This window comes from Leptonychotes weddellii, chromosome 14, assembly GCF_054177405.1.
Source record: "Leptonychotes weddellii isolate Sample4059 chromosome 14, ASM5417740v2, whole genome shotgun sequence".
Taxonomy (NCBI): domain Eukaryota; kingdom Metazoa; phylum Chordata; class Mammalia; order Carnivora; family Phocidae; genus Leptonychotes; species Leptonychotes weddellii.
In genome coordinates, this window is record NC_138382.1 from 8,403,904 (window position 1) to 8,428,838 (window position 24,935).

General features: G+C 46.5%; 1 protein-coding gene and 1 long non-coding RNA gene across 4 annotated transcripts; both read right to left on the minus strand.

Annotated features, from left to right (window-relative positions):
• Positions 1-2,925: 2,925 nt before the first annotated feature.
• DMRT2 (doublesex and mab-3 related transcription factor 2) lies at positions 2,926-11,386 on the minus strand. 2 transcript variants are annotated; one of them, XM_031017221.2, is made up of 4 exons: positions 10,992-11,372; positions 9,644-10,212; positions 7,942-8,044; positions 2,926-5,859 (listed from the first exon to the last, which is right to left on the minus strand). In XM_031017221.2, exons 2-4 carry the CDS (start codon positions 10,166-10,168, stop codon positions 4,802-4,804), a joined length of 1,686 nt encoding a protein of 561 aa, XP_030873081.2. In that variant the 5' UTR covers positions 10,169-10,212; positions 10,992-11,372; the 3' UTR covers positions 2,926-4,801. The 2 variants fall into 2 exon arrangements, with proteins under 2 accessions (XP_030873081.2, XP_081658927.1); XM_081802801.1 differs by having other exon boundaries at positions 5,623-6,296; positions 10,992-11,386.
• An 837-nt stretch (positions 11,387-12,223) lies between these two features.
• Positions 12,224-15,802, minus strand: LOC145716921 (uncharacterized). 2 transcript variants are annotated; one of them, XR_014139860.1, is made up of 3 exons: positions 15,452-15,802; positions 14,823-15,369; positions 12,224-14,565 (listed from the first exon to the last, which is right to left on the minus strand). It is a non-coding gene; the product is annotated as an uncharacterized LOC145716921 (long non-coding RNA). The 2 variants fall into 2 exon arrangements; XR_014139861.1 differs by having other exon boundaries at positions 14,823-15,387.
• Positions 15,803-24,935: the final 9,133 nt, after the last annotated feature.

Genomic DNA, 24,935 nt, shown 5'->3' on the forward strand with positions numbered 1-24,935 from the left:
CTTGGTACAATCATTAAAATAAATACAAGTGAGGGGAACCTGGGTGGCTCAGTTGGTTAAGCGACTGCCTTCGGCTCAGGTCATGATCCCAGGGTCCTGGGGTCGAGCCCCGCATCGGGCTCCCTGCTTGGCAGGAAGCCTGCTTCTCCCTCTCCCACTCCCCCTGCTTGTGTTACCTCTCTCACTATCTCTGTCAATTAAATAAATAAAATCTTTAAAAAAATAAATAAATAAAATAAAATAAATACAAGTGGACCAAAGTTTATTATTTCAGGATCCAGCCCTCTAAAGAACTATCAGCCCTACAAATTGGATTCTAGAAGGAAATAAGCCTGAATTTACAGACCTAGAATAGGAATAAAAAAAGTTAATCCAAAAATAAATAAAATCAGGTAGGCCAGTAAGAATTCTAGTCCCAGATGAAAACCCAGCCTTGATACTAAGCAATGTCATTATTCTACAGGGAATTGTGGATTCTTTTCTTTATCTTGACCCTCAGCCATTTCTTTGGTCTTTAGTACTCCTGAGACTTGGGAGAAGGAATTCCAGAAAGTTTCTTAATACAAGTTAATACAAGTCCTTCATTTCACAATTGGAATTAAGTTTTTAAATGCAGACGATTGATAACACAAGCATTTAAAGCACATCAAAAAGTGCACATCTGATATTGGAGCCTCGCGGCAGAGTGGTGTTCCCTTGGGAAGGAGTAGAGCTGGTCCACACACTGGGGGCAGGGGGGTGGGGGGGTTAGGGTGGGATGGATGTATACTCGAAAAAAATTGAGTTCCTGAAGATGGGAAGAAGGTGAAATCAGGACGTGAGGACTGAGTGAAGAGATATTTGCATGTCATGTTCACAGCAACATTATTCACAAAAGTCAAAAGATGGAAGCAACTCAAGTGGTCATTGACAGATGAATGGATAAACAGAGTGTGGTGTATACACACAATGGAGTATTACACAACAGTAAAAAGGAAGGAAATTCTGATGTATGCCATAATATAAATGAACCATGAAGTGATATAAGCCCTTCACAAAGGGAAAAATACAGAATCGTTCCACTTAATATGAGGTAACTAGTGTAGTCAAATTCATAGAGACAGAAAGTAGAATGATGGTTTCCAGGAGCAGTGGGGAGGAGGGAGTTATTGTGTAAGGAGTTCAGAGTTTCAGTTTTGCAAGATAAAGAGTCCTGGAGATGGATGGTGATGATGGTTGCACAAGAGTGTGAATATATTTAATATCAATGAACTGTACCCTTAAAAATGGTTACAATGGTAAATGTTATGTGACGTGTATTTTACCACAGTTAAAAAAAATATTTTTTAACCAAACTAAAAGTTCTTCTAGTTATAATAAAGGAGAGAGGGAAGCAATTTGTCTTCTTTAAGACCATGCCTAGGTCTTGTCCTACTTTTTTTCTGCCACCAAAGGGTTAAAAAAGGATTTTCTTTCAATTGCCTTTATTTTATTTTATTTTTTTAGAATAGTTTTAGGCTCAGGGCAAAATTAAGAGAAAGGTACAGTGATTTTCCATATTCCCCCCAATCCCAACACACACATAGCGTCCCCCAATAACAAATCTCCCACCAAAGAGGTACATGAGTTACAACTGATGAACCTTCACTGACGCTTCATAATCACCAACGCCCATTTTACAATGTGATTCCCTCTGAATGTTGTATAGTCTGCGAGTTTGGAGGGAAATGTTTTTTCAATTATTCACATATATTAAATTATTTATGATAACTCCATTGCATTAGAACTCAAAATCCACAGAAGAGTATATTAAATGTGCACTGAAATAACAGAAATGTAAACATTTGCTACTCTAAGTGCGGGCTGGAGACCAGCAACACCAGTATCCCCTGGGGTTTTTTAGAAAAGCAGAATCTCAGGCCCTTCCCCAGACCTACAGAAAGTCAGAATCTGCATTTATCAAGATCCCCAGGTGATTGTCCATTCAAGTTTGGGAAGCACTGTTGTAAACTATCTATGACTACAAACTGAGCAAAAAATCATAATGTTTGACCGGTTGAGATGGAAGGAAAATATGTCATTAAAGCTGCATTATTTTATTGTGAGTTAAATGGAGGAAAAGGTCCATGTTTTATTCTTCTTTACATTCTTAAAAATAATGAAAGCCAATCCATTTATTGCCTTGAACATAAAAAATGCTTAAACTGAACCACAAGTTTGATTTGATATGTCGATGACAGTGTTCTTGGAAGATTCTACAGAATCAAACAGTTTTGATCAAAGTGAAATGATGAGAAGACACAACAAGCCAAGCACAAATATTGGAGTGGCTGATGGTAGGCTTGAAATCCCAAGAACTCATCATTATAGCAGAACTGATGCAGGATATAATAATAATTATATGACTTTAAGTACTGATCCTTATAAATGTTCAAGAACAATAAAATTCTGGTCACTGGTGGGGCACCTGGGTGGCTCAGCCAGTTAAGCATCTGACTCTTGGTTTGGGCTCAGGTCATGATCTTAAGTTCCTAAGACAGGAGCTTTGTGTGGAGCCCCTCCTTGAACCTCTCCTTGAGCCCCATGTCATGCCTGCATAGGGCTCCATGCTCAGTGGGGAGTCTGCTTCTCTCCCTCTGCCCTCCCCCACTCACATGCTGGCTCTCTTTCTCTCTCTCAAATAAAAATAAATAAATCTTAAAAAAAAAAAAATTCTGGTCACTGGTCATGTGAGAAAAACCACTAACATCCACAACCAACTGTATTCACTTAACGAGACTAAAATGATAGAGGACAGAAAAGATGTCCCAAAATGTTCACTGAACACAAAAGGGAAAAAAACTGACCCATGTAAGTATTTAAATTATTAAAATAGAGTAAGAAAGAGAGGAAATCCATGTTTGGATTAAGAAAGCCTTCTCCATGGGATTTTTTTTCCCCTTGGGATTTTTCCCATGGGCTTATTGTGATGTGTTTCCCGCATTACCTCTGCGGTACTTAGGCTGAATGCTAAGTTTACACTTCACACTGGACACAAAAAAGTAAATTCCTGATAAGATAAAAATTAACAACTATATAGATAAAACAAAGATGATTGGAGGAGCAGGAGGGGTGAATGAAGTTAGATTCTGTCCCAGACACCAGGGCATTCGTGGCTGGAAAACATATCTCCACTTAATGATGATAATCTCCGTCATAGTGAGCTCTGTCCTCTTTCATTTTCTTTCCCTCTGGCAAACTTCCATTTGCTCTGGCTTTTGCAACAGTAAGAATAAGTAAATTTGACTCAATCAAACCAAATATTATTTTACAAGAACAAACTGGAAATCAATCTAAGGCTTGGCTTGTTGTTTTTGAAATCGATTCTAATTTTAAGCAACAATTCAGAGAACCCCTGGAGGTTTACATGAGCTCATCAGTAGCAAAATCATTTTTAAGTAATTTTAAATGTTTTCCAGAGCAAGAAAGAAACTCTTTAAACTGCCAAACCTCTTGGCACATTCCACATGCCCCAACGAGTGTTCTTGTTCCCCAAGTGAGAGGAGAATTGGAAGTAACAACTCACTCCATTGCAAAACTAAAGGTGGGATGTTTGGCTCCCGATTTTCTGGGTTGAAATGACATGAGGCATCTTAGAACTTCATTTGGGGTCCACAGATGAGGTCTTCAGAGATAAATTTAATACTGCCATAAATGTCTTACTCTCACTTTATCAATCACATAGAACAATAGTTATTAACATTTTATTGAGCAAAACTACAGGGTAATAACTCAAAAATGGGGGGAATGGGGTTAAGACTCAAGAAGTCACCCTCAGGCTGTGATAAATATCTGCAGCCTTAGGTAACTGTCAGCTGAAGCAATCTGAATAGTGATTTTGTTTAAAGCTACACTGAAAGCCTTTGGCCCTGGTGACAATGTGGGAGCGTCAAGCTGATCCCCGCACACCAACGGGTCATGACTGTGCCCACCTCTCAATGTCTGCTGTTGCCAGTCCTTAGGAAACAGTGAAATAACAGAGCTGAGAGGAGTTCAACCATACACTCTCATGGTTTGAACCAACCGCACCTGACAAGTGAACCTGCTCTGTGACCCCTTGCCACCTAGAAATCATAGAAAGTTCAATCTAGGAAGGAAGCTTGAGGCCCCAAATACACATCTCATCAGGAAAGGAAACCAGGACTCAGAAAGCTAAAAGACATCCATCCCGAGAACTCAGGTCATCATCTAAATAAGATCTTAAACTTGATTTTCCCGCAAATTAATTCCCCTTTGTCCAATCACGTAAAATTATGATTCTAGAGACATGCAGACCTGTTCTATGTTCTCCTTAAAGCTATTTTTGCCTCAGTCTTGAACAGCTAAATTTACATGCCCTCTAAAATGCAAAACTAAGGCACTATAAGGTATCTCCCGTGGCCCCCAGTGAACACTGAGAGCACTTGAAACTACACAGAATCACAGAAAAATACAGAATATATTTCACGGACACTGGTTTTTCATGTAGACAGAGACAACTAGGTGCTTCTGCAAATACTGGGTCTTTTAGAAGACAGTGTCAACTTTATTGCTTTTTGAAACGCTGTGTAAAGCACAGAACTTTACAGTTTGCACATAAGCAATTTCCATCTTTAAGTTTAAATATATTTATGTGAGAAAAGTACATGCATATGAATAGATATAATTTTTTAAATCATCACCATTTACATTAGAAATTTCTTTATACAAACATCTTAGCTTTTCTTCTTTAAAAAAAAAAATTAGCAACTGGTAAGACCCCTCTGAGATGGCAGAAAATCCAGCTTTCTGTGTAAGCAACCTTTCACTGAGAGACGTGAGTGATGGCAGATGAAGGCCTCTTAAGAATAGACTCAACAGAAAATGACAGCGGTTCATTCACAGAGAGTTTTGTTCCAACTTGTTTGGCTACGAAAAGGTCTTTGGCATATCTGTCTATTGTAAATGTGTACTTCTGGTTCTCCTTGACTAAACACTCTCTGTGTTTCTTAGGGCCCTCTTCAAAGGCCTCTTTGACAAATGGTGTTTTCAACTCAGGACCTGATTTGTCATTCAGAGTTTGCTGGAATAATGAGTGGAATGGATTATGTTTAAGTGGCAGAGGGTGCCTGGTGCTTTCTTTGCTGATCTTGGTTAAGATGTGCCCTTGAGCTGCCAGGGAGTCCGAGTCAACAATGGGAGAGAAATTCCGTCTGGGTGGGGAGAATGCAGACCTCTCGGGGACAGCCTGGTGACCCTGAAGGTCACCTCTCGCGGTCTGGACCTCCGGAGCGTGAGGCAGAAGCAGCGAGCCTTCTAGTTTGGGGGGCATCACGTCGTGTTCTGCCACAAGTCCATCCTGGACTCGCACCCCCTTCAAATCCCAGCTGGCCCCAGGCTTCAGGGCTTGAACCGAAGTGGTGGTGTTTAGCAGGCATTGCTGATAGAGAAGAGTGTCGCTGATGGGGCCACACTTGGGCCAAACTAAAAATCTCGAGGACAAGGGATACTGTCTGTAAGTCGTGGCCACACTGACATTGGAAGAAATGAGTTCCATATTCCCAGTCCCTGAATACTGCATGGTTAGGTCAAGGCAGGTGGGCAGAAAATTGCAGAAGTCTTTGTTTGGCGGTTCCACTGGGGTGGGGCTATAGGTGCTTTTGTAGGAGTTATATTCAGGTCCGTGCACCATGCGGTTGGGCAGGAACAAGGCAGCAGCTTGGGACGCTTCCAGCATCTCCCTCTCTTTATATTCTCTCTCCAGCATAATGTTCTCCAACTCTTTATCAGCAAAGGCCCGCCTTTTCCGCATCCGGTCACTTACCGGGGGAGGTAGGGGTAAGCTCCCTCCCACGTAAGTCTCGGCTGGAATGGGGCGGTAGCCTAAAATAAGCAAGCATTGCACAGGAGAAGAGATTAACATCTAGGGAAGACAAATCTGGAAACCGAGAAGGCAACAGAAACACTGCAAGTCGGCGGAACAAGAACACTTTACAGTTCCAAAACATTCATCTTTTACACAGAAAGCAAAAGTATAGGCCAGGTTTAAAATGGGTCTCTTTGGGGAGCAGGAGAGCCATATGGTAACTGTCTGTTGTTGTTTCATCATCACAGGCTGAAACTGTAACACACTTCCCAGGCTCCTACACAGTAAGAGACAAGCCTGCTCATCTTGCTTCAGTCAACGCTTTCTTACTATCTGTGTCATCTTTTTCCATTATTAAAAAAGATCTCTATTCCTAAAGCTGATGGCACTGCTCTTTTCTAAAGATGGTTCATTATATACACATTGTTACAGGTGTAGAAAAATCCAAGAAGAACTAGGGAAAAAGAGAAAGTTACAGCAGATTAGTGGGGAGAAAAAGAGAAGAGAGACTTAAGGAAACAGAGAAACACAGAAAATTGAAAAGAGCTGTTAACTAGTCCAGCAGACTCTGCCGTGATTTAACCAGGTCCCACCCCCAGGCTGGAGGTAGGAACAAGCAAACAACAGTAAAGGCAGAGGAGAGACCAGCAGCTATATTGAAAAGAACTGATCTAAAACATTTTTCCCAAGTTCTGATCATGTTGGCCAGATACCAAAATGATTGAACAAGCAAACATTACAATATAAAGTCAGTGCACATTTTATGAATAAGGACAAAGTTAAATAAAAAAAAAAAAAAAACGAAGATTAGCATGACATAAATAGAATTCCTGGCAGCATAAAAGTATTTCACTAATGCCAAGCACTGGCTGCTCTCAAATTTGTTTGAAGGATCCATTGTGATGTTTGTTTACATAGTGACAAACCCATCATCCTCATTTGCAAATAAAATAAAATTTGAAAATTAATGTTTCCAGTTCCATGGTAGGTTTTGCCAGGATGTTATTTACTTGAATTTACTATTCTATTTAGCCCTCCCACTCCTCAGGTTGCTTTGGCACCATTTCAATCTATCCGTGTGGTCCCTATGGCTATAAATCTGTTTACCCAGTTTGTAACCGAATTCATTAACATGAGAAACCATTCTAAGGTCAGAAGTATACAGGACAGGGCAAGACTATGAACAAGCTTTAAAACCTGTGTAGAACCAACTCAATTCAAAAGCCACATAAGAAAAAAGCAGAATTCAAATATCTACTTAAAACAAAAAAACCTGCTTTTCAACCTGAATCTTATGAAGGGACAGCGATTAGAACAAATATAAACTTTCCTTTATTTACATGGTGAAAGGTGATCAATGTATTACTTATCAGGCCAATAAATAAATTCCATCCCCAGTGTTGCTTTTAAAAATCAGCAATATTTTAAGAAAAATTAATGTATCCCCAGGCTTTAGAGAAAATGAAAACATGGTAGAGAGACAGAATTCACGCTGTTCAAATTCAACTTCAACCTCCACTTATCTCGTGTGATTCAAAACCTCTTCCAGATTCTACAATCTTGACTGTCAGAAATGGTAAACTGAGATGTGAATAACCACAATTATGTAGCTAATCCACGGAGGAATACAGTACCGTGAAAAAGAGTGGTATTAGAGGTTGGATCAGCCAGACTAGAGGTCTTTATCGGTGTGGGTAGCTGTTCACCTCCTTACTTGACCTATTGTAGCTCCAAGGACAACCAAATAATTTTTTAAAAATTTATTTCCTTCTTCACTCCACGATCAGGTGGCAGTGGATCTTTGCACATCCCTCATGCTAGGGCAAATTTCAAATGCACTCCATGTTAACCCCTTAACTATTAAGCAGACAGCAACTAATAAGCAGACAGCAGAATTATCGATGACGAAAACCTCAGGAGGTATGTGAGATCCATTTTCCCACATCCTGATTTCTTCCCTAGAGCAAAACTTCCTAATAAAAAGCACCCTCCCCTCAGACTGCTCCTTCACAGGTTAATAAAAATGCCATATGTGTGAATAATGGGAATCCCTCAGAACTTGGTTTAAAAGGCTGAAGGATAATTCTACATTGCTTTACCTTCTAAAATGCTTTTGGCCAGCAAACTGGGTGCCCTGACTTGCCTCTGATACACAGCTTTGCGCTCGAAATTATTCTGCTTCCCGGAAAGCCCCTTCTTGTCCTGTAAATACAAGAAACATAATCAATAATGCTCTAAAAGAAATTGTGGGACAGGAAGGAGTAGGAAGGGTTATCAGCAACCCCCCCAAATGTATTTATTTTCCCAACCCATGTCAAAAAATGACTCTAAACAAATTTACACCAGCACCCCTTAATTCCAGGGCAACAGGCTGGAAGCTCTGTCTGAAGCAGCCAACTTCAGTTGATGGGGAGTGGGGCAGATTTTCTTTAGGGTCACTTTGCTAGAGTCACCCCAGATTCATCCCGCAGCCAGAAGTTAGGGGACATCCCACAGGAAGGCAAAATCCACAGTGGAGACCATAGGAGCCAGGCCCTGAAGGAGAGCTGTGGGGGAAAACTGTGTCCCAGGCACCCAGAGGTAGGGCCAAAGGTGCCCATGGCCTGCCACGGAGCAGTGAGGCGGAGCTGGTTTCTCCTCGCAGTAGGGCAGGTGCGATGGGGCGCAGGGGGTTGAAGGAGAAGTATGAGGGTACCAGTCTCACAAACTCTCCCGAGCCTGGCCCAAAAAACTGGGAGACTGGGATACAGGAAGGCTAGCACCCTCAGACGGAGGGACAAGGGGAAACCCGACTTGGCTCCCTCCCTCACCGCCAGGTCGGTGGTATTCTGGGCCCTTCTACGCCCGCGAGGGACCCAGGAGACACCGGCGAAACGCACCGCAGGCGGGAGCAGGCCCAGCCCAGGGCCAAGGCCACCTGGGGCATCCAGCGCACACTCTCCGGAGCCTTGGGAAACTTTCCAGTAGGGTCCCTGCCTTCTGTGTGTAGGGTGATCCACTCCTCACTCCCTCCTTGCCAAAAAGTAAAAGCAAAAATCTTCCCACGCCCTGAATCTGGGAGAGGGGACCCCGCGCAGCCTCCCTCGCTCTGAGCTCTCCGTGCGCAGGAACACAAGGAAACGCGAAATGCTAAGTTCAAAAAGAGCCTCACCCTTAAAGAAAACCCTGGCTCTCACAGCTGGAGCCCCACGGTGCGAGGCAGCAGGGATCCTTCCACCGGCTCAAAGGTCAGAAGCTTCTGGCTTCATGACCTTGGGCTGCGGGCACCTAACGTCCCATGCCGTTTTGCTCTCATCTGTAAAGTGGGCAGCACCTTCTGCCTCTTTTAAGTGGCCCGCGACAGCGGGAGCGCGGAGCGCACAACCGGCTGCGTGGTTCTTTTCCCGAGATCCGCAGTGATGGACGATAGAAGCGGTGCACTGCGGCAACCACTGTCCTCCTCCTCCCCCCCAGCACCACCAAAATAAACTTTTAACATACAAACGATAAAAAAAAAAAAAAAAAAAAAAGTCTTTCCCACAAAGTTCCGAGCCACTTTCAAGGCCTCTCAGCCTGCTTTTCTTTTCGGCCAAGTTCCCCCGGCGATGCCCGCGGCCTCCACTCCACCCCGCCCCGACTCCCCGCACCCCGCCCCGACTCTCCGTGAGGAGGGAAGTGTCCTCACCACCCTTCCCAGGAAGCGCCTGGCGCCGCGGCCCTGGGCCCGGGGACCCGGAGCGGCCGCGTCCCTCCCCGCGCCCGACCCCCACGGCGGCCCGGGTCTCCCAGCGAGGCGCCACCCGGGGCCCGGCGGGTACGCACCTCGGTGGCCTGCTGCCTCCGGAGCGCCACCTGGGCGGCCATGACGCGCTGGCGCTCCACCACCAGCAGGCAGTTGGCGCACTGGCAGTCGCGCCAGCGGCAGAAGCGCTTGTGGCCCTTGAGGCAGGACACCACGCCGTGGTTGCGGCAGCGCGCACACTTGGGCGTGCGGCTGAGCTTGCGCGGCTCCGCGCCGCCGCCCGCGTTCGCGCCGCGCTCCGGGGGCCCGGCCTGCGGCGGCGAAGCCTGCGGCGCGGGGGGTGGCCCCGGCGGTGGTCCCCGCTGCTGCTCCGGCCGGCCCGGCACCCCCGGGGACGCGCCCGCGTCCAGGCCGTCGCCCTCGTCCTCCGCGTCGTCGTCCTCGTCCTCGTCCTCGTCGTCCTCGCCGTCCCCGTCGGCCGACGGCGGGCTGGGCCCGGGCGGCGTAGGCGGCGGCGGCCCGCGGCCGTCCTCCTCCAGCTCCAGGCTCTCCACGTCGATCTCCCAGTCTCCGGCTGCCGGGCCCGCTGCCGGCCGGCCTGCCATGGCGCACTGCGCTTCGCTCCGGCCTACGCTCAGTCTCCTGCGCTCTGCGGAGACACGAAAAGACCCGAAGGCGCACCCAACGCCGTCAGGCATCGACCCCCGGCCCCCAAGCTCCTGGTCTATTGCCCCTGGCCCCTTGAGGAGCCCTGTCTCTACACGTCCCTCACATCTACACCACAGCGCCTTTCTTGTATCTTTAGGGTCCCCAGAAATCCCCAACCCAACAAGGTTTTTATCTATTGATTCTAAGTGCTCTATGAGCACCTGACCTTTAACCACAGACCTCTCTGGCTTTACACCCGCTTTTGGGACAAGTCCCTAGGTAACGCACTGCTCACACACACAAAAGTATTGTGTCCAACTAGGCCGGCCTAGGCTACTTGTCAGGCTTCCCCACACCTAATTAGTATGGCCATGATGAATAGGAAAACGTCGATGGGAGAGTCATTTTCCTTTAGATCACAGGGGCCCTTCAGACCCAGCAAAGTACCATCCTACGCCTTTCAAGTGCCTTTCATCCTCTTACACCACCACAAGGACCCCTTTTGGAGCTTGGAAAGGTCCTTTCATGCCCCCCACCCCCAGCAAATAATCAACTGAAAATCAAAATTTTTCTCCTGTCAGAGCCCCGTAAGGACACTGAGCATGGAGCTGCAGATGTCCTTCCAGCCTCAATAGTGCTTGAGCCGCGCAGGGCTGAGCTGCACGGTCTCCGTATACATCGGGCAGGGTTTGCACTTAAAGGCAAGGCATGCAAGTAAAATAGAAAAGAAAAGGTGATTTTTGCCCTCCCTGACACCCGGAACAATATCACAGCACTCACCAAGACTCTGAGGCCCAGGCTAGCAGCCGAGGCAAAAAGATATCCAGCCTTGGGACCTGGCTCTTAGGCTGCTGGCTGTGCTTGCAAAAAGAAATCGGGGTCGCCACACCCTGCCACGAAATCGGGGGCTGACAGCTGGAGGCCTGGAGCCCAGTGGATGGGGAGTAGGGGAGAAGGGTGGAGAAGATGAATCAAGTTCTCAGCGGCCTCGCCCCGCACATCCCGGACTCTGCAAAGTTCTAATCGGTCCTTAGCAGCCCCGAGCGCTTCACCTCGCTGAAGCTGCTTTCGGCTTCCTCGGACCCAGTCTGGGCGGGAAGGTAGGGCCGCCCTGGCCTGGCTCAGATCTCGGGCTCTCGGGGATGGGCGGGCGGGCGGGCGCGCGCAGTGGCGTGCGGCGCAGCGCCCCTTGCTGCAATAGTCAGCCTCTGCTCCCTTTCCTAGTATTATCGGCTCGGGGCCCCGAGCTCCGCGCCCTCTAATTGGACGGTTGTCAGGCGGTGTGCACGCTGATTGGCCGAGGCGCGCCGGGCTGGCGCTCTCCGCCCCCTCGCGGCCGTCGCGCCCCTCCCTTCCGCGCTCCTCCCGAAAATCGTCCCGCGCTGCGTTCGGTGCAGCGGGGTCGTCTGTCCCTACGTTAAACCCGAAGTGTGACAGCGTCTGCTGGGGTGAAGTCGCCATTTATCTCGCGGACTATAGGAAACAAGCAGAAACACACTCTTACGAATCGCGTTGTTCACAAGAGAAGGTAATAGTCAAGGCAGCGGTCAGAAAGATTGGTGGTGGTCTCTACGTTATCAGCATCTCCAGTATTTCCGCGACTCAATAACCCAAAATTGGGCGCGGAAGTGGGGCCTCTCTGATCGGGGGCACAGCGGCATCCTACTTTCTCCTGCAAGACTAAATCAGTGGTTACCTTGCACCACCACAGTGCCGGGTTGATGGACAAATGATCTGTAGATATTTTTGTGCCTAGTGCCGCTCATCCTTGAAGTGCAAAGTAGTTCCTCGTTAACTTTCATCAAACCCGCGAGGCAGGCAGGTCGCCAAGTCACCCACGTCACTAACATTTTTGTCCGATGTCAATTACTGTTAGTTGATGGGGCGGGGGCTGGGGACGGAAATACATGCCATTAAGAGATTTAGGTGCAATATATTCACTCTAAGCATGTTTTTAAACGAAGCTGGTTTTTTTAAGGATGACTTTTTTAGTGTGCATGAGTGCATTTATAAAGAGAAAGACTTTCTACCGTCTCAAAAATCCCTTACGCAAATGTTTAATAAGTTAAGTTTTCAACAGGTTGAATTAGTCCCCTATTTCAACGTTACATTTTATTTCTTGAAATGAATTTAAAATCACTTAGACGCATTTCTAGTAACACCTTTAAATAATCAGTGCCTCTCAGGATCGGTTTAGGAGAGATTGGGAAATTGAGTGCCATTGCACTGAGCACATAGTAGGCCTGCGATAAATATGTGTTAAAAGAAGGAAATTGCTGAACTGGTTCTAACGTCTCTTTTCTCAGAGCCCATGGAAAGAAGTTAACCAAGTTCTGAGCAGTGGAAAGGGGGCAGTTTAGGGATTACTGTGAAAGTAACGAGATCGGCCAGCGGGACGGGCAGGTATTCTCAAGCCTTTGGCAGAGTTGCAAAGCTCTTTCCTGGTAACCAGACACTGGGATTTCCCTTCGTGCGGGTGCTTCTCCCCGGAGCCTCTCGCGGTGTCCAGCGAAGGAAGCACAGAAACAGTCCTAATTATTGCAGTAGGCTGCTCAGTTGCTCTGGGCGTCTCAGAGGGTAAATTGGGAGCCGTGCACGCTCAGACACGAGACAAAGCGTCACGCAGGCCTTTCGTGCCTCTCGCTTGGCCCCACTAATAACACCAATGATTTTTATTACCGTTTTCGTAGTTACTTACACTCGTCGAGGTGCATTTGTTCACCTACGTTAGAGCGTTTGGATTCTCAACCACAGCAGAAATGTGTTATTTTCCCCATTTTCCCCCAAAGAGGACACTGAGGTTCAAAGAGGAGCCCTGCGTCACGCAGTGGTCGCTGGGAGAGCAATGGACTGGTCGGCCTCTTCTCTGAAGTCTCAGAAACTTCGCTCCCAACCACAAAGACTCACAATGGGTCCCCGTTTTTTTATTTTATTCCCTGGCTCCCCGTCTGATTTTTGTACCTGGCGTTATGAGCAACCCTCCTGTAACAGGACACAACACGTTTGTATCAACTATTCTGCGTCTGTTCTTCCTAGCTACATTTCTGCTTTTGCAAACACGCATTTCAGTGCTTCTCCCCTGCGACGTGAAAGTGAACGACAAACCTCCACCAGGGCTGGCCGCGTGTGCGCGCGGTTGTCACCCTGGGCTTTTATTTCATTTATTGCTTTTGCGGGGGAAGATATGAAATCATTAGCCCTTCACTAGTTATTCTGAATATTAAGAAACAAAATCAAGAAAGTAGGTTGGCTAATGTGGGGTAATAGATTGAGGGGAAGGGGAGCCGGGAAGGAACAGGAGGGCAAAGGGGCACTGAGTGGCAATTTCCTAAACAGAAAATAAACCAGACAGACAGCCCTTGAACTAGTTGGAGTTGGAAAAGCTGCTACAAAGGAGGAAACAAGAGGGATTTGTGTACAGTAAACCATGCGGGCAAAACTAGAGCAGGAGATGGGGGCTGGGGGTGGGGGAGGTAGTAGGACCCGAGGACAGTGGTGCCGGCTCCTGGGACTCGGAGCAAACCGAGAAAGCAAGGTCCCGAGAACGTGGGTCGCCTGGACCGGCCTCTCCTGCCGGGACGTGGGGAAGGCGGCGTTCTCCCGCTTGCCAAGGGGATTGGGCCCGCAGATTTCAGGTGGGTGGGCCCAGAGCCGCTCCCTTCTCAGCACTCCTCCACCCTTAGCAGAAACCGACAAGACAGCCCCTACTGCTTCCTCCATACTTCCCAGCCCAACTCCGCTTGTCCCCCTCCACCCCACCCCCCACCTGTCCTACCACCTTCCCGGCACTCCATCTGCCACTGGGAGGCCTGCAGCTGTAATCGCGATCCAGTTGAATTACACTCCATTCCCTGGCCCCGAATGGCCCCCTGAGTATCACAATTCCAACAATCGCTTAGAAGTGAGGTATGTGGGAAGGGAGTGGGGAAAGTGATGTTTTTATCTTGGGGTGAACTTCAGGAAGTCTGAGGAACTCCGATATTAAACAAGAAATTATCTCCATTTTTCTGGGGAAATGAAAAAGGAATGAATCTAAGGTTGCACAAGCTTATTTAAACATGCAGAAGCAAAAGGAGTCAGAGAGCCTGGGCTGTAGACGTGGTCCACTGACCACGTGATCTCGGTCAATTCTATTTCTGCGCATCAGTTGTCTCATCTGCCAGATGGGAAGAGTGGCCTTCCTCCGTGTAGTCTTCACCTAGTAGGAACTGTTCAATGAACGTTCGTTGGTTGATCGACCAACGGCCCGGCCGCCGAAAGCCTCGAAAGCTCGACCGAAAGGCGAGGGAGCAGGGAGTCCAGTTCCTTTCTCCGGGTTCCTCTCTAAAAAGGAGTCAGGCCATGAGTTGAGGACCTGTTAGGTGAGGAAACAGAAGTCCCTTGCCTGGTAAACCGACACCAAATTACCAAGTGCTAGCCCGAGTCCCTCTTGTAAATGACAAAGCAGCGGGGCTGCCTTGACTCTGCGGGTCTGGCTTGGTGGGCGAGGCCCGTGGAATCTCCTCTCTTAGCCGCTCAGCGCCTCTCTATCTCCGCTTCCTTCTCCTCCCCCCACCCCAAATCTCTCTCACCCTAACCGCCGCCGCCAGTTCCCGCACAGCTCGGACCTACCCGCTTCGAAGAGCCCCTTTCCCAAGTCCAGCAGGGGAACTTGAACAACAAAGCGGAAGGGGGAAGGGGTCTTTTTCTTCTTTTTCTTGGTAAAGGTGTCTTTCTTTTTTTCTTCAAATACCCCTCCAAAAAGAAGAAGAAGAAAGAAAGAAAGAAAACGAGGGCAGCGCGTTTCGGATCAGCTCCCGCTCACGCGTGCATCCGCTGCGGCGCACCACGCTGGCCCGCCCGCGCCCCGCCCGCAGCACGCAGTGCCTCCAGCCCGCGTGGCCACGCCGGCTTGGGTGAGACTCGAGGGCGCTTGGCTCCCCCCCGGTTTGGTCGGCCACCTCTCGCCGGGTTCCTTGAGCCCCCGGCCTCCGGACTGTAGCGGGCCGTGCGCCGGTTTCCGGGCGGTGGCTCGGCGTGGTAGATCCGGCTTGGAGGCCGAGCGCCCGGGTTTCGGAGATGGCAGACCGGGCTTCAAATGCGGGGTCTGCCGCCCCTCCTCGGCTGGGTGGTAGTGAAGAAGATCCTTCACCTCCCTCTGCGCCTCACTCTTCCCCAACTGCGAAGAGGGGTTAACCTTAAAGGACAGAACACTGTAGATTCCCTGGCTCGGTGACCCGGCCATACTGACCCTGGAGTACCTGGAAGTTGTTACTTGTATTAGCTTATGGTTGTCATTTTAACTCCGCGAACTAGCCTACAGAAAGCCCGAGGTCGGGGGAAATTCCAAGCCTGATCTCCTCCCCAGGGCCCGACTTTCCAGCTTCCCAGGCCTGGAGACAAAGCTGGACCCTGGAGGACCCCTGCCCTGCATCACCAGCTTGAGGCGCCAGCTAGATCAACCTGCCGCGAGCGCCTGCGGTGGGGAATGACACTTAGAAATTTCTGGGTCTCGCAGAAATGCTTTGCTGTGGCCAGTTATGGCTCTGGTTTCTCTGGAGATGAACTCGAATCCACCTCCTCTCGCGGGGAGCTACTTTTAACATTGTATCCTCTCACAACTTTGACCGGCTGTGGACGCGGCGAAATAAATAATCCCAGATGGGATTGCAGAGATATGATTTCCCAATTTGCTTTGCGTAATCAAATATACGACCTGTCACAAGCAAGGGGGCGGGCGGGGGGCAGCTTTCGGGAGATAACTGTTCTCCCTTTCCTTGTTCTGCGTGTCCAAAAAAGCTGAACAAAAGGACAATGCGATCTGGGTTCTCCTCCCTCCTCCTTATGAGACAGGGTTTAAATCACAGGCATTTGAAACCAAGAGGGACATGATTAGTCCAGGTCCCCCGTTTTACAAATGCAAAGGAAAATTGAGGCTGAGAGAAGCTCATGGGATTTGCTAGGGAGGCACACGGCAACACAGTGGCCGCAGGGGTCCCACGGGCCCACAGTAACTTCTCAGGCTCCATGATGCCTTCATACAATTAAAAAAAAAAAAAAAAAAGTGCCCTTTGCAGAGGGATATGGAGTCTGATGGCAGAACTGTGAAGCAATCTTGTCTCCCTTGAATTTCTGAAGGATCTGCCAGCCTTCGGGTCCCAAACCTCAGGCAGTATTCATCTTCCTTGCTGGGAAACGTGGCTCAATTCACTGGAGAGTCATGTAGGGCTAGGAGATGAGGCAACCACAGAATTCCTTCACTCCTCAGTACCCATTCCAAATGGTCATCAGGGGAGGTATAGACTCAAGAATGGTAGTGGAACCTGGGTTCTACCCCAGGGGCAGTGCCATGCTATGGAAGGTCATCAGGAGAGGACGTGTGGCTTGTTGCCACATCAGGAAGCCCTGTGCGCACACACAGGACTCCTGCTGTGGACCTCCCACTACCCCTAGGGGGCCTCATGACTAACTGAAACAGTAAACCCTTAACCCTGAGAACTTACACCCCCACTCCCATCCCATATTGGGGCTTAACATTTGGAGGGGGCAGACTTTATCCATGCTCAAATCACTCTCAATATTTTCCTGACAGTCCAACTATACCAAGTAGAGAAAAATCAAGAGAGAGAGAGAGGAGGAAGCAAAACAGGGAGGGGTCCTCAGGCACTATGGTGAAAATTTAATTTCATCCATGTGTAGCAGGCAGTGGGTAAATTTTTTTCACCTTGCTAGGCCTCAGATTCCTTGACTAAAAAGTGAAGGAGTAAGATTCAGTGGTTTCCAGATTCTCTCCCAAACCTTAAAGTCTCTAACAAACTTTAACGTCTGTTGATGGACTCATGGCTCATGGTAATAAGATGAAGGACATGAGAAAAGTCCAAGGAGGACAAGAGGAAGAGGAGGAGGAAAAGAATTAGAAACAAACTTTAGTGTTGGTTCTGACATCTTGGTGGTATTTCTGCTCTACCATACTTCTAAGATTGATCCTGTCTAGTCAAAATGCTAGTCAAAAATGTGAAAGCAAAAAAAAAAAAAAAAATCTGTCAACTAGTGAAAGAGGGGAACATAGAGTCATATCACAAAAGAGTTAGTTCTCTAGAGCCCAGATCCAATGAGGATTCATTCTGGTGACAAAGAGGGTTCTCACAACTCAAAAAGTTTCCAAAGTAGGATTTTAAGCAAAAACTAACCAGCCATTTAAACAGGCTTTCCTAGCCTTGCTGTGTGTGATATGCTGGCTCTGGGGTCTGAGTTTGGGCTTTGGGGAAAGCCAAACTATTTCCATTGCTCTTAGCCCCAGGAAGTCTCTCTGAGAAGGGTCTCTCTTGGCAGGGGGGATCCTCCTAATTTCTACCAGAAACATCCCTTTGCTAAAGCTTGGTAGAAGACCCTGACAGGGTAACCTGCACAGCTCACATGTACCATAGTGTCTGCTAAGGATTGGGGGCGGGGAGGGAGTGGATAGGAAGAGAGGATCAAACAGCACTTGGTTCTGTCTTTGCTTTCCTGTGGCTAGCAAGCGACTGTCCATATATCCCAGTGACTGAAGTGTGAGTGCGGAGCCTTGAAGCCAGTTGGTGAGAACACTGACACCTTTACAAAGTCCTTGACTTAGCCAAAGATAGTTCGGGGATTCTTTCCGTCTGTGAAATAAGTAATGGGGGGGGGGGAAAGTAGTAAGACTCTCTAAGGATTTTCCTGTTCGATCCTCGGTTTTGCCAACTAAAGTCACGCTTGACCTTGGGCCACTTTCCTCACCCTCTGTCCTTGAGGCTTCCATCTGTTATTCTGCAAAATAAAAGACCTGAAGTTGATACAAATCATCTTTAAAGTTATGTCCCATATACTTTTTTATACTTCTAGGTGGGGTGAGAAAATGGAAAAGGTCTGTGTGTGGGGAGGAAAGGGGGGAACAGGGAGGAGACGAAAGCCCCGCCTGAGGGCGCGCCCCTTACAACAAAGTGCGACATAAACTTTAAGAGCTGGAGGAAATATTCTCTTTGAAAACGCTGACCCCACAAACAGGCGGGTGTTCTAAAGGAGGGAAATCAGCGGTTCGAAGGGGGCAAGTAAGGGGGGAGATGTCACTTGCTTCTTACTGATTTAACGGGACGGGAGCACAGGTGCATGACACTCTCGTCCTCCCAGCCACCAGACCCCCCTTGGCTCTCCACCCCTGCCCCTTCTTTCGCAGAAAAATTTATTGCCGAGGTGAGGCCAGGCTAACAAAAGTGCATCCCTGGGCGCTTCGGGCTCCACAAGAATGCTTTGATCCTCTCCCAGTGTCTAGTGGTCCCCAAGCGATTGCATTGCCAAATGCCAGCGACCCCCCGGGGCGGGGTCGCTGCTTGGGGACCCAGGATGGGGAAACCAGTGACAGATTCGTCCTCCCGGCGCAAGAGGCCACGCGGGGGCGCTGTAGAGCGGGCACGCAGATCAGAGACCTGGCGGACCCGGCGGCCGGGGTCCTTGGAAAAGAGCAGCACCCGCGCACCCCCACCCTGCCCGCCCGCTTTTCCAGGAGCGTCTGCGGTCCTAGCGAACCGTGATCGGTTCAGAAATTTGGAGGGTCACTGGCAGAGGAAAGGAAGATGGTGGGGCTCATTTGGTTCCCTGGGGGCTCTGATTCCTGTCCTTCCAGACTTTAAGCGTCTACTCGGAAGAATAGATTCTTGGGAGGATTTTGCCAGGAAGGAAGGGAGAAGAAAGAATCTCACTTACTGAGGGTCCAGGTCAGGCTTTGTGCTGGGCGGACCCTTCCAACATGGCATTACTCACTTGTCCACAGCTCTTCATTTTACACTTAACAGGAGCCATTTCCTAGGGGCTGTCCTGTCCAGAGCACAAAGTTAGGACAACAGAAGCCAGGTCTGAATTTGAAGCCCCCCATTCTAGCACTCTCCCCATCAGGAGTTAGCCAGAGGGGCCCTAATGAAAAGGGACCTAGGTCCCAGCTGGTTCTGCAGGAAACCAGCCTCCCCCCACCCCACGCCCCCACGCCCCCAGGTTTTTCTTCCAGGAGAAGCCAACTTGATCTCCACAGACACGAATTTGGCAAGCTCTCTTCGCAGAACTGCCCCAGCCCATACCACATCCTTGTTCTCAGTCCTTCTCCCCTCCCATACTCCCCTGCTTCGACTTTGCAGATCTCTCCCTGAAGACACCGCTCTGAGGAGCAAAGAACACTTTCATTGAGGAACAGATTTTCAGAATTTTGCTTTGTAGCCAGTGAGGAAGACTGAAGTTTGGTGGTAGGAAGTGACCCAAGACATCCACATAATGCAAACAATACAGGAAGCTGTGTAGACCAGCCTGGGCTCTGAAAGCATAGAAGACTTTCATAGGGGTTCATCTCTGGAACCCCTGAGAAGTTTTGGACAAGTCATTTAACCTAAGCCTCTGTGGCTCATTTGTAAAATGGGGACAATAGATAATTTTCCTTGCCTATAGCAGTGGTTTCCAGAAATAAGTTTAAAAAAAAATTGGAATTCTTTGAAAATCATAAAACATTTTGAGCATTACTGAGGTTCTCCTTGTCTTATTTAGCTCACTTTCAAATCAGGAACATCATATGCTGGGTAGCAACTTGATAAGATCAGATAAGATGCTGTCTGTGACAGGCTACAGAGGAAAATAACAGGTTCTGTTTCATTAATGATTGTTGAAGCAATGCCCTTCTCTCAAATTAAGCTGCCATTATGTTCCTTCATCCACCAAATTAAAAAATCCAGTGCCTTACCTCTCTTGCGGCCAACAGAGAACCAAGCTATGGAATGTTTACATAGATTTCTTTATCCCTGCGGAAGCACTGAGAAGGAAATATTACTCCCAGTTTGAAAAGCAGGAGGGATGCAGAAAGTTAATAAACCATTGCTAAATAACCAGGTTGACCCAAATACTTTTCATTTCTCTTCCAAAAAAACGTTGTGCTGTTGTGTGGGAAAGAACAGGTTCACCCTCCTCTCTCTTATCTCAATCTGCTAAGGCTGGTTTCTAGCTGGAACTATACACTGAGATGTTTTCTTTCCCTTTCTCTTACTTATACTTGTAATAATGAAAATTTTAAACATATACAAAAGCAGGCCAAATAGTAAAATGTCCATTAGTATAATCCAAATGTGTAATATCCATGCTATCCATTTATCCATTTGGATATAGAATATCTATATATCCATTAGCCCGATTTAGCAGTTGTCGGGCCATTCTTTCTGCCCCTCCCTGCTCAGAAGATGCTTGAGAAAGTCTACTGCATTTTTGTCCTTTAAAGTTGCAGCCCTATTGGCTGAATTGGTATACCAAGTGGATGGAATTTCTTGGGCCTCAGATCTGATACTTTCTAGAATTCACAACCTTGGGACAACTCATCCTAGCCAAATACTCACTATTTGAGCACCTGCCTTGATGCCAGTGGACTGGGGACAGAGACACAAGTGAATCATGGCACTAGATTCTAGAGTCTAGAAAATGAATTCCGCACAGCCTGATTTTCTAACCAAACTGCAGTTCTTCTCAAACACACGGTAATTAATTACTCCCTCAAAGGTTTAGGATTGTTACGCTGTAAGGGCCTGGAAGTAGCTATTTCACAGAGAGCTTACCTCCGCTGTGGTTTTGGAACTATGCACCTGTTGGGTTCCTCCCCACTTGGGGAATTTTACTCTGCCCACTAATGAAAACATGTCTTGAGCCCAAAGACATCTTTGCCTGCCCTGCCTTTACATAAACAGACAACCTCCCAGGGTCTCCAAGAACCGGGGTTTGTTGTTGTTTTCTTCTCTACTGTTTTTCTTCCCACTTACGCAGTGCACGCAGACATCTGTCCGCTTAACTTTCATCTACTAAAGAGTTACAAAGTCAGTAGACCCCCGCTTATCTTTTCCAAAAGAATCGGATCTGGCCGCGGTCCACAGTACAATATATGAAAGCTCATAATCAAGTTCCAGTTATGGCACTCTGTAGTATTCCCAGATGCTCCACGTCATTTGGCAAATCTATAATGTAATAAATATTGATGGCTTCCTTACATGTGGTGTTAAGATTTGCTCAGCCAAATATTTCTTTTCTGCACTCTTTAAAAAATATGTCACTAGAGTTGTCATCCTGAAAGTTGTTCGTACTCTCATGGCTTTATGTAAATGTCAACCAGATGCCGAGTTTCATTGTCATAGTTTCCTTTTGTTTTTATTTGTCTCTGTGGATTATTGGTGTTTGAAAACATTTTTTTTGAGCCTTCCTAACATGCCTATTCCTGACTGAAGATAAAACATTTTTTTTATATCAATGAACTTCTTGCTTAACATGTTTTCATTGTCCTTTCTGACTACAGGACCATGGTTCCTGAATTTCAAGCATTTTTTCAAGTCAAGACACAAGTTGAGTAACCGCCTAATTGAGTGTAGCTTGAAGTTACTGGAATGGTGACTTTCGCACCACAGAAGGGACCTGTCAATTACAACCTTTTCCCCGTCCACGTTCGGTTACACACATGCCTTCATTCAAAGCCCTGTTTTCACTCCTTTCCAAAAATATTATCCTTCTGGGGAGAAATTTTTCACGCATAAATTCAGCTTAACCAATGACTTTTTTTTAAAGACAAGCCTGAGAACACCGATTCTTAGTTATATGAGGGAGGTAATGTATACACTGGTTTTTAAACCTAAATTTGTGGATGTTGACAATTAAAAATTGAAAGAGGAGAAGAATCCATGCATTTAGCCTGCCCTGAGAAAGACTCTTGAGTCCTTTGGAGCTTACCAAATAACTTCATAAGAGCAAAAAGTGGTTTAAAAATTGTTTTAGATTACAGATCCTGCAACACGACAGAAGGATTTCCATTTTTCTCACGTTCCATAATTGTAAACATTCTTTGCCATGGGGGTATAGGTATTGGTAGGCTCAGATAAATAACTATAATTTTGTTATCGCTGCTACAAGAAAGGTTTTTGTTGATTTTCTTTTTTTTAACAACTCTTCTGTTAAAAAAAAAAAAAATCAAAGGGAAATAAAAGAAACTCTGATCATCCTGTACAGTACACAGAAAATAAGTATCAGGAAATTTTAGAATATTCACTTAAAAATCCACATTGTGTATAAATGATATTTTCTAGAAAGACATTAATTCTTAAGTGTGGAATTTTACCTAGAAATTTTGAGAAATCAACATCATAATGACATTAACCCCACATTTTTTTGTTTGTAAGTTTGTAAAGCATTAAAGTTTTATTAACCAAATTTTTGATACTTGTCATAAATTAGAAATAGCATTTACAAGCTTTCTAAAAGTACAATTTGCCTTTGCTTCCATTGTAACTTTAGTCTCTAAAAACTATAAAGCAAATTAAACTAATACGAAAAATATCTGTGGTGCATGGTTTGGGGAAGGAGACTTACCTCAGAGGTGCTAACCATTTCATTTCTATTTCTCATTGTTTACAAAATTGTACAAGAAAACAGACAAAAGAGGCTACTTTTCCATTATTCAATAATTACAGTATTCTCACAAAGGAAGTCGGGAATGCAATTTATCATGTGCACTGGAGTTATTCAGGACTGACAGGCAAGAGATTTTTCATGTGATGTCGCTAGCTTTATGCTACTATGTTATATGATAGCCCTCCTCAGGGCCCCTGGTCCCAGTCCTACCTTGGTTGTGAGTCTCATCCAACCCAGAAGTAATTAATCTCAATCCAAGTCAGCCCTACTAAGCTTCAGTGGAGTCATGGTGAAATTTTGGGCAGCTGCTTATAAAAAAACCAGAACAGAGGGAAAAGCCACCCAACATCCTCTACCATTCATTGCCTCCATGAAAGCAGATCTTAATGGGCTTTAAAAGGCATTTCTGTGAATCCATTTTTTCCCCTCTACTTACATTCCTATCACCCAATCTACTTAATACGGAAAAACACTGAAAGTGCCTCCTTCCTTTGTATGCAATGACTTCTTTTTTATTCATCTGTCAATGAAATTAAAAGAATGTTTGGGCCATATGGGATGGCTCTCCAAGATTCTAAGTTAGAGCTAGATCACTCTAATGTGTTTGAGAGAGAAAATTATATCCATCACTTACTAAAAGAACAGCCAGAGGACAGTTGAGGCCACGAGCTAAGTAATTCAGAGACTCAAACTACTCTGCTTCTATGTTTGGGGAGTCGGGGAGCAGGCCATGTCTCCAAACAGACACGAACAGACAATTCTTACAGGCATAAGCAAAGCCCATTAACCTGATAGGGTCTCAGCGACCGGCACAACATTTATTTAACACGTTGTTCCTTCCCGTCGGAAAAGTGTCTAAGCTAAACCCACTTGTGAGCGCTGCATAAGACAGCTGAAACCGTTTACAGGAGGGGGTTCCATCTCCACCTCTGGGCACTTGAGACTAGGGACAGGCAGGTGATGTGAACTCATCTTGCTAAACATGCAGCCTGATATAATTAATGTTTATAAGACATTATAAAACATTAAAATTAATGCTCACAATGTTTATTTTTTTGATGTTTATCAAAGCCCGGGACCCAAGTCTCTCTCCCTCTGAAAACCAAATTTAAAATGGGGGCTGAGAAAGGTTTTAAAAGACTTCTTATCTAGTTAAAGAGGCCACGAGCCATGAAATGACCAAAAAGCTAAATGTTAATATAAGGAAGATGAAAAGTGATACTAGAGCCTAGATAATGGCCAAGCTCTCTAACCAGCCTTGGTGGGCTCAAGAGTTTATTTTCAAAGCCAGCCTTCTTCCCTGGTGTGTGGCTCAGTCTCCCATGCCCTCAGCCTGGCCCGTCTCCAAAGCCTCTTAGGCTGGCAAGCCTCTCCCAACTCAGCCCTCCCGCACATGTCAGCAGGTGAGTCATCTGATGACATTGCTATGGTCCACTCTCCGAAGCCATCACTCCCTCCTCCGTGCCCCAGAACAAAGCCACCAGCTCTGACTCTTGTCCTGCTTGCAAAGCCATCCACACCTCAATCCCCACTTTTGCCTAGAAGAATCCCCCCACACTGCGCTAGCCAATGCCCTCTCACACACTTGCAGGTCTTTGTGGATGCCTTCGCTCTATCCTTCCACTGCCACCAAACTACCATATCTTACGGATTTGTTCAGATCCCTGTTTTACGAAAAACCTTCCCTGCCCACCCTACCCAAGAAATACTTTTCTCCTTTGACCTCATATTTATCTCAATGTCTATGCTCTTTATAATCTACCATCATGCCTTTTTAGTAATGTTTATATCATTTTATTTAGTTTTTATCATTTTGGTCAAAGTCATTTTTCCAAATCTAGCCTGTAAGCTTCTTAGGAGTAGGGTCCATATCTTAAAACTCCTCATGTTCCCAATAGCACCTAAGACAATACCTTAAAAGAATGTGTGGTCAGTGGATATTTGTTGATTAAATGATTGATTAAGCTGTTAATTTGTGAGTGGCAAATAAAAGTCTTTCATTCATTAATTTAACAGGTATTTATTGAGTACTTACCATGTGTTGAGCCCAATTTTAAATTCTGGGGACACAGCAATGAACAAAACAAAGTCTCCCAGCGTCATGGGAGAAAGATGGACAATAATAAATAAACCAGAGGGGCACCTAGGTGGCTCAGTCGGTTAAGAGTCTGTCTTTGGAGGAATGAGATCTTGCCATTTGCAACGACGTGGATGGAACAGGAGGGTATTATGTTGAGTGAAATAAGTCAAACAGAGAAAGACATGTATCATATGATCTCACTGATATGAGGAATTCTTAATTGCAGGAAACAA